At 50.5% G+C, this 18,097-nt stretch overlaps 1 protein-coding gene across 7 annotated transcripts in view; it reads left to right on the top strand.

Moving 5' to 3' along the window:
• The window catches only part of HIC1 (HIC ZBTB transcriptional repressor 1), a 161,088-nt gene that overhangs the window by 10,421 nt on the left and 132,570 nt on the right, over nt 1-18,097 (top strand). Inside the window, exons 1-3 of one of the 7 annotated variants that reach the window (XM_068120738.2) lie at nt 8,113-9,222; nt 12,365-12,455; nt 12,628-12,690. The exons of 1 other annotated variant lie outside the window; for it this stretch is intronic. In XM_068120738.2, the coding sequence (XP_067976839.1) occupies nt 12,424-12,455; nt 12,628-12,690 (95 nt within the window). In that variant the 5' untranslated portion in view covers nt 8,113-9,222; nt 12,365-12,423. Of the gene's footprint in view, nt 1-8,112; nt 9,223-10,030; nt 10,934-12,364; nt 12,456-12,627; nt 12,691-14,179; nt 14,477-18,097 lie in introns of those variants that run through there. 5 more of the 7 variants (XM_068120736.2, XM_068120737.2, XM_068120739.2 and 2 more) reach the window with 5 other exon arrangements.

The following is an 18,097-nucleotide window of genomic DNA, read 5'->3' as shown; positions in this document are numbered from 1 at the left end:
GAGGATGTCGTCCAGGTAAACGAAGAGGAACAGCAGGTCACGCAGCACGCCGTCCATCAAGCGCTGGAACGCCTGAGCCGCGTTCTTGAGGCCAAATGGCATTCGCAGGAATTCGAATAAGCCGAACGGCGTGATGATGGCCGTTTTTGGTTAGTCGGCCGCCCTGACAGGTACCTGGTGATATCCCCGTATTAAATCGATCTTTGAAAAAATGACCCGTCCTGCCAAACGGGCGGAGAAGTCTTGGATGTGCGGGATCGGATACCTGTCGGGGGTGGTAGCGTCGTTAAGGCGGCGGTAGTCGCCACATCGGCGCCAGCCACCCCCTGGTTTTGGGACGATGTGTAGTGGCGAAGCCCACGCGCTATCGGAGCGCCGCACGATGCCGAGGTGTTCCAAAGCATCGAACTCGGCTTTGGCCACGGCGAGCTTGGCTGGGTCGAGGCGGCGGGCTCTGGCGTAGACTGGCGGGCCTGTGGTTGGTATGTGGTGCTCGATCCCATGTCGTACTGCGACGGCCGAAAACGTCGGCCGCGTGAGGGCCGGGAACTCCGTGAGCAGGCGAGCAAACTCGTTCGCCGCCGGGAGGGCGCATGCCAGCTCGGTCGGAGTGGAGCTGCTCAATGTGCATGCCAGGGAGCTGAAGGTCTCGGCGTTGATGAGGCGACGCCGTTGGACGTCGACCAGCAGTCCGTGTGCGCAGAGGAAGTCGGCGCCTAGCAGAGCCATGGGCACGCTTGCGGTTACAAAAGTCCAATTAAAGCGTTGGCCGCCGAAGCAGAGGGTGACGTTGCGCGGGCCGAAGGTGCGGATGGCCGATCCGTTGGCCGCAACCAAGGAGGGGCCGCAAACCGCGGACTGCCTGTCCTGATCGGAGGCGGGTATGATGCTCAGTTGGGCGCCGGTGTCACACAGGAAGCGCCGTCCGGACGCTTTGTCCGTGATGAAAAGTAAGTTGCCCGTGTGGCCGGCGCTCATGGCTGGTAATGAACGCCGGCCCGGCCGTTTCCCGGCTTGCCGAAGGTGCACGGGGGTCGGCATGTCCGGGCCTTCTGTCCGAACCTGGCATGATAATAACACCACACCTGGTCAGGTGGAGGCTCCGGTCATCGTGCTGGAGGTGGTCGGCGCGGCGTAGCGGCCGCCAATTGCGTCGGCAGTTCGGTCGTCGACCGTGCCGGGTGCTCGGGCGCCATGGGCGTTGCTTCGGACGGCGGTGGGCTCCAGGTCGCTGCTCCAATGCGTTGGCCTGCCGCGGAGATCTTGTCGGCTTCCCTGGCGAGGTCGCGGGGATCCGTGATCGTCGTGCTTGCCAGGGCGAGGCGAGGCGAGGCGAGGCTAGGCAGCTGATGGAGGAACAGCTCCCGGAACAGGAATGCCAGAGAGTGCTCGCCGAGCAGCGAAAGCATGTAGTCCATTCGCTCGGACGGGCGCGTGTCGTCGAGCTCGGGCAGGTCAAGCAGGCGCCGTGCGCGTTCCGCTGATGAGAGGGAGAAAGCGTCAAGGAGGAGCTTTTTAATCGCGTCGTATTTGTCAGCGGCTGGCGGGCGCTCGAGGAGGCTCAGGGCGCGGGCCGCGGTGGCGGAGCCGAGTGCTGCTACCACATGGTGGAAGCGGGTGTTGTCAGCCGTGATGCCTCGCAGGGCGAACAGGGAGTCCGCCTGGGCGAACCAAACCACCGCGTGAGCCTCCCAGAAGGTAGGCAGTTTGAGGGCAACTGCCGTGTCCATGTCGGGTCACCAATGTAGGAGCTATGCTCCAACGTAAATCGAAAGAATGGACGCGACAAAAAGCTGGAATTCGTCCGAGTTTCTTTATTGTGTCAAATCAACTCGGGTACTCTGAAAAGCCCGTTTATCGGGCAGCAATATATATACACATTATCCCGGAGCGTTTGCCCGGGAAAGGCGAGAGGGGGCGTGCCCGGGCGTCCTGGACGAGGCCTGGCAAGTCGAGAGCGGGCATGCCCGGGCGTCCTGGGCGAGCCCGGCATGGTGATCGCTCCGCGTCCTCGGTAGGTGCAAGGCGATTGTGTATACCCAGCGGTAGCCGCTACAATGTACAATTAGAATGTGTATATATCTATAAAGTATGTACAATTAGAATGTGAATATGTCGATAAAGTATGAACAATTAGAATGTGAATATATCTATAAAGTATGTTCAATTAGAATGTGAATATGTCTATAAAGTATGTACAATTAGAATGTGAATATATATAGAAAGTATGTACAATTAGAATGTGAATATATATCGAAAGTATGTACAATTAGAATGTGAATATATCTAGAAAGTATGTACAATTAGAATGTGAATATGTCTATAAAGTATGTACAATTAGAATGTGAATATGTCCATAAAGTATGTGCAATTAAATGTGAGTACGTCGATGAAGTTTGTTCAATTAGAATGTGAGTACATAGATAAAGTATATACAATTAGAATGTGAGTGCATTTATGAAGTATGTACAATTAAATGCAAAGGCGTAGTTTGACTTCTCTATTTAGGGGGGCAAGGGATTAATATTAATAATGGGTAGCTCGGTCTGACTTCCAAAATTACCGTTTGTTCGTGTAGTTACAGTGTACGTGAAATCACAAATACAGATTACGTTCATTATTGTTACGTGGATCAGACTCGGCAACGGTTGCTAGAGTGAGATGTGCATGGAAGAAGTTTCGGGAACTGAGTGGCGTGCTGATGAGGAGGGGAGTGTCGTTGAAGCTGAAGGGAAAGGTGTATGCTGCATGTGTGAGAAGTGTTATGATTATGGGAGCGAGACATGGGTAATGAACGTAGAGCAGCAACGAAGGTTGGAAAGGGTGGAAATGCGAATGGTTCGATGGATGTGCGGAGTATCGTTGAGAGAGAGGAAGACAAATGATGAATTGCGAAAAATGATGGGAATAGAGCCTGTGATTGATGCTGTGAAGAGGACCAGGTTGAGACGGTTTGGTCATGTGTTGAGGAAGGATGAAAGTGACTGGTTGAGAAGAGTGATGGAAGTGAATGTAGAAGGAAGTAGAGGACGGGGAAGACCGAGAAAGACTTGGCTAAAGATGGTGGAAGAAGAAATGCGGGTAAGGGGGTTAACAAGGAGAGATGCAGAAAATAGGGCAAGATGGAGAAGATTGTCATGGGGACCGCATGGCTAACCCCCGCTCTAGCAGGGAAAATGGCCTTAAAATGCATGTTGTTGTTGTTGTTGTTCATTATTGTTACTCAAGTTTAAATACGGGATGTTTTTATTTTAATTGTAAACTATTGAAAAAAATAAAGGTTGGGGAAATGTCCACCTGCCCCCCCCCCCCCCCTCAAACGCTGCCGGTGATTAAATGTTCGTATGTCTATAAAGTATGTACAATTAAAATCTGGGTACGTCTATAAAGTATGTACAATTAAATGTTAGTACGTCTATAAAGTATGTACAGTTAGAATGTCAGTTCGTCTATAAAGTATGCACAATTAAATGTTAGTACGTCTATAAAGTATGTGCAGTTAGAATGTGAGTACATCTATAAAGTATGCACAATTAAATGCGAGTACATCTATAAAGTATGTGCAGTTAGACTGTGAGTACATCTATAAAGTATGCACAATTAAATGTTAGGACGTCTATAAAGTATGTGCAGTTAGAATGTGAGTACGTCGATAAAGTATGCACAATTAAATGCTAGTACGTCTATAAAGTATGTGCAGTTAGAATGTGAGTATGACTATGAAGCATGCCCAATTAGAATGCAAATACCTCGTTAAAATACTGTCGCGTCCACAGCTAATTATCACCAGCCTTGGATGGATGAACTGACCCAGTTTTATCTCCCCAGGTGACCTCCAATTTGGCTGTAATGACACGCATAGGACAGAAGAAACACGAAGCATTTAACTTCACAAACACACGGGTTTATTCCGAAACCAAACCAAGAACACGACAACGATAATGTAACAATAATTATTTACAAGAAAATAAAGGCACAGAGTGAAAACAATGAAAATAAAGCTGAGGTTAAAATGCTAACTTGAGGTATATATTGTTGCGGTTTTGAGTTTGTACAGTGAGTCTAATAAAGGTTAAAATTTGCCCCTCATAGTTAGTCACACAAGCAACATGTAGCCTTGCAATAGTATAGTTATGTCTTAGTATTTGTGAGCTTAGTTCCTTTCCATTGTTAGTTCTGCATTGAAGTAGAGTCAGGAGAATAGGCCCTACTGCCACCGACTATCCAACGTCCGTAGCCTCATGCCCTTTGCGCTAACGTTGGTTCATTTTGGGCGAATTAACACGAGGCAGGCTAGGAGGATCGGGGCGGGGCGGCAAAAGCGCTGACGGTAAGCACGAGCCGCCAATCAGGGCTCAGAGGTGGTGACGGCGGCGTTGCGTCACAGGGCGTGGTAAGAAGGTTTGAGGGTGTTCCAGAAGGTTCGGGGGCGTAGCTATAAAACCCGCTGCGCAAAGCCCTCGAAAGGACTAGCGCGGAAAGCCGATGAACAAAGGACTCGCGCGAAAAGGATTGGTAAAAGGACTTGCGGCAAGAGGACTCGCAGCAAAAGGCTTGATGAGCAAAGAACTCGCGTGCACTGGCCAGCCTGGAAGGATCGAGGAAGAGGGGTTGTGAGCGTCCGAGAGCTGTACAGATACGCGGGTGAAGGCCGACGCGCATGTTCTGAAAGACGCGCTTTTAGGAGTGACGCTCGGTTGAGTTTTAGGCCGATCGCTATACAGTGCATTTAAGTCGCGCGAGTGAGGAAAACGGCTGAGTAATCGCCAGCCGTGCTGAGAGTCCCGCCTTTGCCGTGCCACCTCATCATCTGCCTTGTTCGGGAGATGCGCTACGAGTTCCTGCCATCGCCTGCTACCATCTTCGTGGGACGTGCGGGGACCGTGGAGTGCCGGATGGGGGCCGTCTCTGGACGACCACGTCGACGCGTTGGGTGACCATCTACCCATCTGCAATTCCCTGTGTGAGTGTGACGGGCCTGTTGTCTGGGTAATAAGCAAAGACTGATTAAGGCTGCTCTGTGTCTCTGCGTCCCCGATCATTGTAAATACGTGTGGGAATAATTAAACCTGTGTTCTTCCTTTCTTCCATTCGATCGTTCCTGTGGTTTATTCATTGGCTAAGCGTGGTACGAGTAGAACCGCTCAGATCGGGTTCCACTAATTAAGACTGCATGGACCACGTGGTACTCAATCCGCTTGGCGTACTCAAACCACACGTGGCTCGTGCGAGGCTTGCTGCCTCGCTTCCAGGGCGGCGCAGGGAATTAGGTACGAGCGAGAAGTGGTCCCGAGACCCTACTCTGCATTTGTCCGGAAGGGACGTATCAAGCCTTGGTTCCGCCAAGCCCAGCAAGAACAAGGGGATTAATCCCCCCTTGGTAAGGGGAAGAAGGGCGGCGTAGAACCGTAACAATTGGTTACAGGAGTGGGATTTGGAACCTGGGACAAAAATTATTAGACAAAATTTTGGACACCAATTTTACATATTGGCAGTAACAATTGGTGTCTGGGAGTGGGATTTGGAACCATACCAAATTTTTTTTGGACGAATTGGCTCCAAATTACGAGCGAACAAAATTTAATATAAGACCCAAATTTTAATTCGTACCATGGCTAGGCAAGACAGTCGAATGCCGGTGGGGGTAGAAGATGAGGTAGATGAGGAAGAATTGATAACCCAGGACCCACGGGAAGAGTTGGGAGAAGAGGAGGAAGTAGAGGAAGGGCCGGCAGCAGGGGTAGAAAATGGCGGCGCCTCGCACGTGGCGACGAGGGCCGCGCCCACTGCGCAAGTGGGGATTATGGACATGCAATTCTTCATGGCGCAATTCATGGCAGAAATGAGAGAGATGGGGGACAAATCAAAAAGGGAAATAATTGACGCCCAAAAGAATGACATCAATAAAATAAATGGGAAAATGGACACCCAAGAGAATAACTTGAAGGAAATGAGGGAAGAAGTAAGGTGCAACATGGAGGGGTTGGAAAACAAAATGGGTGGTCAATTGGAAAAAATTATGGCGGCATCGAAGAAGGACACGAAAAAAGCAGGGAGGGACATAAGGCGCAAGCTGAGCGAGGAGGTCGCATTGGTACGCGACGAGGTAACGCGATGTGAGGAGCGCGTAGAGAGCGGGGTAGAGCAGAGCGCAGCTAAGTGGACCGAGGGTATAGAGATCGTGACTTGGGGTGTAAAAGAGCCGACGGCCGCCGAATTGGACAGAAAAATTTTATGCGCGCCGGCGGTCGTCGAGCTAGAAAAAGAAATAATTCAAATTGAAGAAGAAATGATTGGGGCCGAAGAGACGGCAGAGATAGAAAATGAATCACGGGAGAAGGAAATGGACTGCACTCAAAGTCTGTGTTTGTACCGTGATGTCGGGCTTGCTAACCCCAATAAAAGTTTGCAGGTGCTGTTGCCGGAGAAGAAGGTCCCCAAGGTGAGATGTAATGGCGTGAATGTGTTTGGCGGGGAAATTTTTTTGGCGTGCTTGGGACATGGATGAAACCCGGGCGGTCTTGAAAGGTCCATGGTGCGGTGTGTGAGGGTGACTGGTGCGCGTGTGAGAGGGAAGTGTGCACCGGAGCGCGAATGTGTAACAGGAGAGTGTGTTACAGAGTGTGCGATGGCCGAGGAGAGTGAGAGAGAATGCACACCGGAATGTGTGCGGGAAGGATGTGTAACAGGAGAGTGTGTTACAGGAGAGTGTGTGAAGGAGTGCACACCAGAGCGTGTTATTGGGTGTGTACCAGGAGAGTGCACACCCGTGGACATTACGTAGTACGTAACGAGAGAGTGTGTAAAAGAAAAGTGTGCAGTAAAGGAGTGTGTGGAGGAAAAGTGTGTAATGAAGTTTGTGAGGGGTGTGAGTGCGCCTAGGTGTGCAGGTGCGAGTACCGTGTGTGAGAGCGAATGCACACCAGAGGACGTGGAAAAAGAGTGTGCTGTAACAAAATGTAGGGAGTGTATGGGGGCGCCTCGGTGTGCGAGTGTGGAGTGGGTCGCGAGTAGTGAGAACGCGGCTCGAGCATCGACACAGACCGGGGTAGCTGGGGTAGCGTCTAGCGCGACGGATAGCCGATGTTAGCCCTCGGTGAGTTGTTTGCAGCGGGGACCGGCGGGGATCGATGCCGCGGCGGTTTCACAAGGACCGCCGTGCACGGTTCGTGCTGGCCCCCGCCCTGTATGGTTGGTGCCGTGCCATGGCAAAAAAGGCAAACGGCAAGGTTCAAGGGGAGGTAGGAGAGTTCGAAGCCGCGCCCCCTGGCGGGTGCGGTGCTCCGACCGTGGGCGGTTGGGCCATCGTGCGTGGGACCGCGAGGCCCCGCGCAGGGATGGGGCCCTGAACCTTGGCCCTTCCATGCCTCCTCCCCTGGATCGAAAATGCCGGACGGACCCAACCTACAGTAGACCAACCACCCGCACGGATCGCTCGGCCTCTCGAGGTCGAGCCGTAATGGTGATGTATTTCCACACGGAGAGGCTCCAGTGTAGTGGACGAATAGCAATAGTGTTGGGGAATGGTGCCCTGCATGGGGGAATGGTAGTTTTACCATTCCTCACACCGGGCTCATGAGCATTAGATTAAGGGGATGGCAGTGACATGCACATGGAGGGACCAGCGATGGTTACCTCCATGGGGCACCAAAGCTAGCTGAGGGCGGGCTAGGATCATTGTTGGGGAATTAGATGATGGTAGAGGACATGAGAATTAAGTAGGGACATCTGAACTATTGTGGGGACATAGGTAGTTTAGATGGTTGATAATGACGAAGGGTGTGCTTAGTTTAATGGGATGACGGGGAAGCACGAGTTTTAGGGGAAAAGCAGCTTGTTAGATGATGCTGTGTGTTGGAGAAATTGTGTATTAGAATAAATGGAGTTGTGTTGAAGTGTATGGGGGGAAAAAAGGGTGTGTGACCACAAAAGTTGTGCGAGAGAAGAGGTGTGCAAGATAAAAGGTGTGTGAATTTGGTGTGTGAGATAATTGTGTGAGAATATTTGGTGTGGAATGCTTGGTGTGGAATAAAAGGTGTGGAATGCATGGTGTGAAGGAGTGAATGGGGGGAGATGGACCCATTCACGAAAGCCCGGGGGGGAGGGGGGGGGTAGTTTAAAGCCAGGTAGAGGGCTTAGGTAAATTGTTTGGATATTGACACCTGTGGTGCGGGAAGTGGCAAGTAGTGCTTTGGTTGGGTGCATGAGTCAGTGAAATGGCTGGGCGTGTGGTTTAATTGGTACGTATGGTTATTGGAGCACTCCGCCACTGGTAGTTTGTCGGCAAGGTGAGGCCGCAGGTAGGCTTTGGGAGCCAGTCAGAGTAGTTGTGAGTTGTTCAGTGGGGCCCGAGGATCCAAGGGAAGGACCCGGGTAGCCCAATGCCGAGGAGGGCATCAGAGGGGTAACGAGCCAGGAGGGGCCTTCCCCAGTTTAGGTAGTCACAGGAGCAGGTAAGCTCGGGTGGCGACTTCAGTGGCGGAGGTGCACAGGTAGGTAGACCTGCTAGTGGAGCCACACGACCCAGCCCCAAAATTGTGCAAGGGCACAGTGTGAAAAATTGGGGAGTGAGACCCAAATTCGGAGGGCACCGCAGAGTGGTCAATGGGGGATTCGGTTTTTAGAACCACATAGTTTAAAGATGGCCGATTGGCAGGGTATGACCCCGGTGTAGTTTAAATGAGTTAATGTCATTAGAGTAGTTAGGATGAGAGAAATTCCCTTCGTGCCATCCACATCCATTCACCAAGGAGAACGAAGCTCCGCACCAAGACAAAGTGCAATATTTGAGAGTAAGACGCATCATGACGTGATGAGACATTGTGTTTGTTCCATTCCTTCCTTCCTGGCAGGGATTGGGAGACGAATTTGGTATTAGAGGGGGGATATGGGAGACAGGACGTAGAGACAAATTTGAATTTGTAAATACCAGAAAGGGCTTGGGTAATGTAAGCTGACGTTGGGGGGTACAAACGGTTCGGGACGAGCTTGCTCTGCTCGATCTTCCGCGCCCTTCATGCTGCATTACCTTGTATTGCTGTGTACCTTTGTGCCCTTTCCGCTTTGCTGGTGGTGCTGTGTCTCTCCCCCCACCCCAGGACCATTTTGAAGGTGGAACTGTGTAGCTGCACCTTGCTACACCTGTGCGGCACCCCTGCTGCACTTTGCTACACCTGTGCAGCTGAACTCTGCGGCACTTTGCTGCCATATCCTTTTCATTTGGTATAACTTTGCTGCACATGTGCAGCACCCTGCTGCCACAAACACTTTGCTGCACATTATCACATTACACTTATGGACCACAGGTTTTGTGGCGTTACACTTCTGCTGTGCAGCACTTTGCTGCAAACTCACCTTGCATCTTCGGACCACTTGTTTTGAGTGGCATCAATGTCACGCAGTTGGACCACATAGGGTTGGCCCTGCTGGCAAATAAACGAACACACTTGTTGTGCATTTTTAAATATTTTTTTGTGTGCTAGGGCCGAGAAGAATTGTAAGTTTATTAAGCCCCGAAGAGCAGGAATGGCCTGTATGCTGCTCCGGGGGCTTACCGGTTCGATATGTGCACACAGAAGATAGAAGATGCCAGACACCAACAGCAAATGAAATGTCATTTTTGAATTTTTTTTGTGCTTTGCTGTGCTTTCTCTCCCCTCCAATCTTCTTTCCAAAAAGTCCTGGGTCATAGAACTGTAAATAAGGTTAGGTTTTGTGCTTGTATATAAAATGCTGCCCACCGGCTTTATGTTTAGTTTGAAAACAATTCCGCAATTCGGTTAATTGTGGGCGTGATTCGGTTAGTTAGCTACTCAACGCAGTAGGTGGGACATATTTAGTGTTGTAAAACTGTCGCATACACGGGTTAGAGTAAATGTTAGGGGGAACCACATCTAAATGTCACATGTAATTAAAAGTTACTCCCAGATCTTTCTCAAAACCGGTCGTTCCAGTTTTTGTAGGTTCGACTCGGGGACGTGCCTGACGAGGGAGGGGGGCAGTGTTGCGGTTTTGAGTTTGTACAGTGAGTCTAATAAAGGTTATAATTTGCCCCTCATAGTTAGTCACGCAGGCAACATGTAGCCTCGCGATAGTATAGTTATGTCTTAGTATTTGTGAGCTTAGTTCCTTTCCATTGTTAGTTCTGCATTGAAGTAGAGTCAGGAGAAATAGGCCCTACTGCCACCGACTATCCAACGTCCATAGCCTCATGCCCTTTGCGCTAATGTTGGTTCATTTTGGGCGAATTAACACGAGGCAGGCTAGGAGGATCGGGGCAGAGCGGCAGAAGCGCTGACGGTAAGCATGAGCCGCCAATCAGGGCTCAGAGGTGGTGACGGCGGCGTTGCATCACAGGGCGTGGTAAGAAGGTTCGAGAGTGTTCCAGAAGGTTCAGGGGCGTAGCTATAAAACCCGCTGCACAAAGCCCTCGAAAGGACTAGCGCGGGAAAGCCGATGAACAAAGGACTCGCGCGAAAAGGATTGGTAAAAGGACTTGCGGCAAGAGGACTCACAGCGAAAGACTTGATGAGCAAAGAACTCGCGCGCACTGGCCAGCCTGGAAGGATCGAGGAAGAGGGGTTGTGAGTGTCCGAGAGCTGTACAGATACGCGGGCAAAGGCCGACGCGCATGAACTGAAAGACGCGCTTTTAGGAGTGACGCTCGGTTGGGTTTTAGGCCGATTGCTATACAGTGCATTTAAGTCGCGCGCGTGAGGAAAACGGCTGAGTAATCGCCAGCCGCGCTGAGAGTTCCGCCTTTGCCGTGCCGCCTCATCATCTGCCTTGTTCGGGAGACGCGCTACGAGTTCCTGCCATCGCCTGCTACCATCTTCACGGGACATGCGGGGACTGTGGAGAGCCGGATGGGGGCCGTCTCTGGACGACCACGTCGACGCGTTGGCTGACCATCTACCCATCTGCAATTCCCTGTGTGAGTGTGACGGGCCCGTTGTCTGGCAAATAAGCTAAGACTGATTAAGCCTGCTCTGTGTCTCTGCATCCCCGATCATTGTAAATACGTGTGGGAATAATTAAACCTGTGTTCTTCTTTTCTTCCATTCGATCGTTCCTGTGGTTTATTCATTGGCTAAGCGTGGTACGAGTAGAACCGCTCAGATCGGGTTCCACTAATTAAGACTGCACGGACCACGTGGTACTCAATCCGCTTGGTGTACTCAAACCACACGTGGCTCATGCGAAGCTTGTTTCCTCGCTTCCAGGGCGGCACAGGGAATTAGGTTCGAGCGAGAAGTGGTCCCGAGACCCTACTCTGCGTTTGTCCGGAAGGGACGTATCAAGCCTCGGTTCCGCCAAGCCCAGCAAGAACAAGGGGATTAATCCCCCCTTGGTAAGGGGAAGAAGGGCGGCGTAGAACCGTAACAATATATACAGACTCAAACACGCACACAGGGTAAAGTAAGAAAATAAAAGTACCTCTCCGGCACTTAGCTGGCCCACAATGGATCCTTTGGAAGGACGGCAGTTGTTGGAGCCCGGAGCCACCCTCGCAGGAAGCCCGGAAAAAGGCGGCTAAACTGAATGTCGAGGGCGCTTGGGAATGAGGCGCGTGGCGTAGACGGCCTTCTTTCTCTCCGATCCCTCAGAGTTTCCTCTCCTTTCTTGTTGATGCAACTTTTCCGTTTTGGAAGGACAGCGCAGCCGTCAGCTCCCCTGAAGAGCCCAGCAGTCAAAGCTACCTCACGATCGCCACACAAAACGCTCTCCTCCAAGGATGCAAAAATGGCGAAGCTTCTTCTCTGACCCGCTCGCGCTCTCCCTACAGACGTAATAATCGCGAAGCTTCCTCTTCGCCCGCCTACGTCATCCGGCCACGTCACTCGGGGGAGTTTTGACCAGCCGGTCCCGTTTCCCGCCCATTGAACCATTTTCGCGCCGCCTCTCCTGGGCGGGTCTTTGCCATATGTGTCAATGGAGTGTGAGTATGAGCCGGCTGCTGTTCTGCTTGGCCGGCAGTTGTTTTAAATGTTAGGGATGGCCACAGTGGGTATCAGGAACAGGGGAAATTAACCTTAAACCTACTACTAATTAACACGGCATCATCCCTCGTATGATGAACATTTAAACACAACCTTAAGCTACATTTTCCCTACTTAGTATATCGAAATGCTCCTACACATCACACGGTCCATACTCTTTCCTATGCAATCCTACCTTTCCTACGGTATTCTCTCACCTACCCCATAAACGTAACAATACATACTAGAAAACCACACGTAACAAGTCTGGGTGAGAGTATGCAATCTTTGTTCGTTATCGTTCATTAATTTTGTTTGTTGAACCAAAAATGCATTAAAAGTTTGTCAAACCAAAAATTCTGCCTGTCATCCCTACCAACGCTCAGTGAAAGTTTCCAGTCCCTGGCCGTTCGTGTGCAGTCAAAGGAGAGCCCAACATACAGATATGGATCTCTTTTGGGCTCATGCTAATTCAAGGTAAAACTTTGTTTTCCAACTGAAAACACTTGCTATGTCATGGTATTGTTATTATACCTACAGTTCTATGAGCTGTCCTGAAAGCAAAAAGCTGGACGTCTTGAAGAGACAAGTTTCAAATAGGTTCTGAACCTGTTCTGTTTTTATTCCCTTCCTGTTCACCTTCTTCCAGGAAAACCAGCCATCCCACCAATGAGTGGTCAAGACTTATGGAAGAGTTTTCAGAACACAAAAGGTAAAATCTGTTTTGGGTAATTGAAGGAACATGTTGGCCTTTGCTTGAGGAGAACATTGTTTAAGGACCACTGTTATATTGAGTAGATCATTGTCAATCGTGTGTAAGAGGAACGACTACCAAAGTAGAGTTTCTGCTATTGTTTGTAAGGTGCAAGACAAAAAAGGTCTTTACTTGTCAATCTGACCTTTGGTTGCCCTGAAGTTCCAGAGAGAGGAATTGGAGGTGTTCAGTAGGTGGTCATTCATAAATTGATGGTGAAACTGGTGTGCTGAAAATTTCAAAAGGCTGCTTTTGCTGGTACGTACACCGTGTATTCCTAACCACAACCTGTTAGCGGAAACGCTTTTCAGCTGTCAGGGAGCTGTTGAAGAGAGCGGCTGCAGACCAGACGTTCTGTTGTTGTCCTGGAGGATGCCAAAGTGTGGAAAAAATAAACAATTGTTATAAAATTTTAAATTAGAGGGTTATGGAAGCAGAGGTAATTGTATAAAAAAGGTCTGCCAGGTGCTGCCATGCAGCGATGGCACATGGCGGGAGTCTTGGACGCAATGGTCTCCACATACCTTCTATAGGGATAGTTAACTTTGGCTGGGAGGCTGGTGCTGGCAACAAGGGCATGATACCTCTAGCTCTTGGCTGGCGCGAGTATGGAAGAGTCTCCGGTGAACGCACTACACAGAGCAAGTCAGACTTTGGCCGAGCTTCTGATGGTATTCCTGATAGTTGCGCCGTGTTGTACGTAACAATGACCTCACAACAAGAAAGTTGCACTATTTGAAAGTTGCACTGTGATCACCGAATCATGAACTCTGAATAAATATTTGAAAGCAATGGGTTGACCTCCAGGTGTTGTAAGAAGGTACTGAACGAGTACCTTGGTTTGTACAATAGGTAGAGGAATAAGGTACATTTGATGTTTGAGATTCGTATAAGACCACGTCTATGAATGAAATATTCCAATTGTATGTATGTCCACATTTTATGGCGATCAACTATTTAAATGATGATGATGTCATAGTGGAATGGGATGGGGTTGGGAGTGGGAAGGGGGCAAGGGAGACCACCTTAAGAACGATTGGATAGGATTATGGTTACACACAAGTTTGGGGGAGGGGTTAGGGAGTGGTTAAGGTAGACTACCTTGAGAACAATACATAATTGGATAATATCGTGGAATGGTTGTGGGGACGTGGCATTTACGTAGGTCGACTACCTTTCAAAATATGGGATATTAAGTTAGATTGGTGTAATAATGATTTTGCTATTTGGGATTGGGAAGCCGAAAAGGTGTGCGAGTCATGGGTGTGGAGGAGGTGGGGGGGAGGGGGGCTAGGGGTGAATATGAGGGGAAATACATACATGTATATGAAAGAAATAAGGGGAGTGGGGTAAGGACCTGGACACAAGGAAAATCCTTTCGCTCTGCTGGAGCTCCGCATTACAATCTGCAGCTCCAAGGGGGTTGGGACGAGCTTGGAGTGTAGGAGGAGGGGGAGGAGAGCGGTGGGAGTCGGAGGGAGTCGCGCACACGCACACGCAACACACACACACACACACGCACACACACGCACACACGACAGGCACGAAGATGGCGGTTACCCGTGCTCGGCGCCTATGCCTGCGCTGAGCACCAAGGAAAGGGTTAGGGGAGAGCGTTTCCGAGCTCCGCGGGCTCCGGGCTCTGGGCTCTGGGCTCGTCCGGCCTCGGGAAGGCCGTGGGTCGCAGCGCTGGATCCGAAGAGCCGGAATCCTTGCGAGGTGAGAGCCGGTCTGTGGTCGTGAGGTAAGATAGATAGGTATAATGTATATTAAGGTATGGATGTGACTCGGCGCTGGGGCGTACGTTATCCTCGAGAGTGTAATCATTATTGTTACCGGTACTAGTTGAGCATACACTATTATATATTTCATATTATTTTAATTCATGTGTCTGCCCGGGTTTCCCTTTTCCCTTGTCATTTAAAGCTTCGAATCACGAAGCACCGATTTCTTCCTTATCTCTTCATTTGCCCCCGGAACCATGGCCGGCACTTTCCTCCTCTGGTTCTGGGACCGCATATCACCGCTTCCTTCCTTTAGTTACAGTCCATGTACCCCCATTACCCAGTACCCTTTTCTGCCCTTGTTCACATATCCACACTTCCCAACTCTGGTTCTCATCCGCATACCCCCGTTTCCTCCTTTAGTTACTGTCCGCGTACCCCCGGTTCCCTCATCTGGTCCCTGTTCATATACCGGTACTCCTAGTGACCTCCTTAGTTTCCTGTCCACATGCCATTGTTCCCTTTATGGCCTGTCCACATATCATGGTGCCCTCATAGGTGCCTGTCCACATACCATGGTGCCCTCATAAGTTCCTGTCCACATACCATGGTGCCCTCACACGGTGTCTGTCCACATATCATGGTGTCCTCATAGGTTCCTGTCCACATACCATGGTGCCCTCACACGGTGTCTGTCCACATATCATGGTGTCCTCATAGGTTCCTGTCCACATACCATGGTGCCCTCACACGGTGCCTGTCCACATACCATGGTGCCCTCATAAGTTCCTGTCCACATACCATGGTGCCCTCACACGGTGTCTGTCCACATATCATGGTGTCCTCATAGGTTCCTGTCCACATACCATGGTGCCCTCATAGGTTCCTGTCCACATACCATAGTGCCCTCATAGGTTCCTGTCCACATACCATGGTGCCCTCATAAGTTCCTGTCCACATACCATGGTGCCCTCACACGGTGTCTGTCCACATATCATGGTGCCCTCATAGGTTCCTGTCCACATACCATGGTGCCCTCACACGGTGTCTGTCTACATACCATGGTTTCCCCATGTGGTCCCTATCCACATACCATGGTGTCCTCATAGGTTCCTGTCCACATACCATGGTGCCCTCACACGGTGTCTGTCTACATACCATGGTTTCCCCATGTGGTCCCTATCCACATACCATGGTGCCCTCATAGGTTCCTGTCCACATACCATTGTGCCCTCATAGGTTCCTGTCCACATACCATGGTTTCCCCATGTGGTCCCTGTCCACATACCATTGTGCCCTCATAAGTTCCTGTCCACATACCATGGTTTCCCCATGTGGTCCCTGTCCACATACCATTGTGCCCTCATAAGTTCCTGTCCACATACCATGGTTTCCCCATGTGGTCCCTGACCACATACCATGATGCCCTCATAAGTTCCTGTCCACATACCATGGTTTCCCCATGTGGTCCCTGTCCACATACCATTGTGCCCTCATAAGTTCCTGTCCAAATACCATGGTTTCCCCATGTGGTCCCTGTCCACATACCATGGTGCCCTCATAAGTTCCTGTCCACATAAGGGGTGTTGCAAAACATTTAACCTTTTTTCCCCCCGAGAACCTGTTGCGGTTGTGCACGCATTCGGGGGAAAAAAAGGTAAAATGTTTTGCAACACCCCTTACCATGGTTTGTTTCCCCATGTGGTCCCTGTCCACATACCATGGTTTCCCCATGTGGTCCCTGACCATATACCATGATGCCCTCACATGGTGCCTGTCTGTGTCCGTGGTTCTCTTGTTTTGACCCCTGCCAAAGTACCATGATGCCCTCACACGGTGTCTGTCTACATACCATGGTTTCCCCATGTGGTCCTTGTCCACATACCATGGTTTCCCCATGTGGTCCCTGTCCACATACCATGGTGCCCTCACACGGTGCCTGTCTACATACCAAGGTTCTCTCGTTTGACCCCTGCTAAAGTACTATGGTTGCCTCATATGGTCCCTCACCACGTTCTGCACGATGGTTCTCTCGTATGGCTGCTCTCCACGTACCATGGTTCCCTCGAATATGGTCCCAGTCCACGTACCATGGTTCCCTCATATGTGGCTTGTGAATATACCATTGTTCCCTTATGTGGACCCTGACAACAAGTACCAATGTTCCCTCGTATGTGGCTTGTGCATGTATCATAGTTCCCTTATGTGTTCCCTGACAACAAGTACCATGGTTCTCTCATGTGGGGCCTGTCCATGTACCATGCTTGACTCATACGGCCTCTTTCAATGTATCATGGCTTCCTCACGTAGTGCTAGTCCACGTACCATGTTTCCTCATATGGGGCTTGTGCATGTACCATGTTTCCCTTATGTGGTCCCTGACAACACAACATGGTGCCCTCATACAGTCGTTGTCCAAGTACCATGGTTCCCTAATATGGTTCCTGCTCAAGTACCATAGTTCCCTCGTAGATCCCTGTCCAAGTACTAAGGGTTCCACAATACGGTCCCTGTCAACGTATCATGGTTCCCTCGTAAATCTCTGTTCAAATACCGTGGTTCCCTTGTAGATCCCTGTCCAAGTACCATGGTTCCCTCGTAGATCCCGGTCCAAGTACCGTGGTTCCCTCGTAGATCCCTGTGGACGTAGCATGGTTCCCTCGTAGATCACTGTCCAAGTACCATGGTTCCCTCGTAGATCCCTGTGGACGTAGCATGGTTCCCTCGTAGATCCCTGTCCAAGTACCATGGTTCCCTCGTAGATCCCTGTCCAAGTACCGTGGTTCCCTCGTAGATCCCTGTGGACGTAGCATGGTTCCCTCGTAGATCACTGTCCAAGTACCATGGTTTCCTCGTCAATTCTTGTCGACGTAGCATGGGTCCCTTACACAGTCCCTGTCCAAGTACCATGGTTCCCTTACACGGTCCCTGTCCAAGTCCCATGGTTCCCTCATAGATCCCTGTCCAAGTACCATGGTTCCCTTACACGGTCCCTGTCCAAGTACCATGGTTCCCTCATAGATCCCTGTCCAAGTACCATGGTTCCCTTACACGGTCCCTGTCCAAGTACCATGGTTCCCTTACGCGGTCCATGTCCAAGTACCATGGTTCCCTTACACGGTCCCTGTCCAAGTACCATGGTTCCCTTACACGGTCCCTGTCGAAGTACCATGGTTCCCTTACACGGTCCCTGTCCAAGTACCATGGTTCCCTTACACGGTCCATGTCCAAGTACCATGGTTCCCTTACACGGTCTATGTCCAAGTACCATGGTTCCCTTACACGGTCCCTGTCCAAGTACCATGGTTCCCTCATAGATCCCTGTCCAAGTACCATGGTTCCCTTACACGGTCCCTGTCCAAGTACCATGGTTCCCTTACACGGTCCATGTCCAAGTACCATGGTTCCCTTACGCGGTCCATGTCCAAGTACCATGGTTCCCTTACGCGGTCCCTGTCCAAGTACCATGGTTCCCTTACACGGTCCCTGTCCAAGTACCATGGTTCCCTTACACGGTCCCTGTCCAAGTACCATGGTTCCCTTACACGGTCCATGTCCAAGTACCATGGTTCCCTTACACGGTCCATGTGCAAGTACCATGGTTCCCTTACACGGTCCCTGTCCAAGTACCATGGTTCCCT

This window comes from Myxine glutinosa, chromosome 6, assembly GCF_964187855.1.
Source record: "Myxine glutinosa chromosome 6, kmMyxGlut1.1, whole genome shotgun sequence".
NCBI lineage: Eukaryota > Metazoa > Chordata > Myxini > Myxiniformes > Myxinidae > Myxine > Myxine glutinosa.
This window is presented reverse-complemented; position numbering and strand designations above follow the sequence as displayed.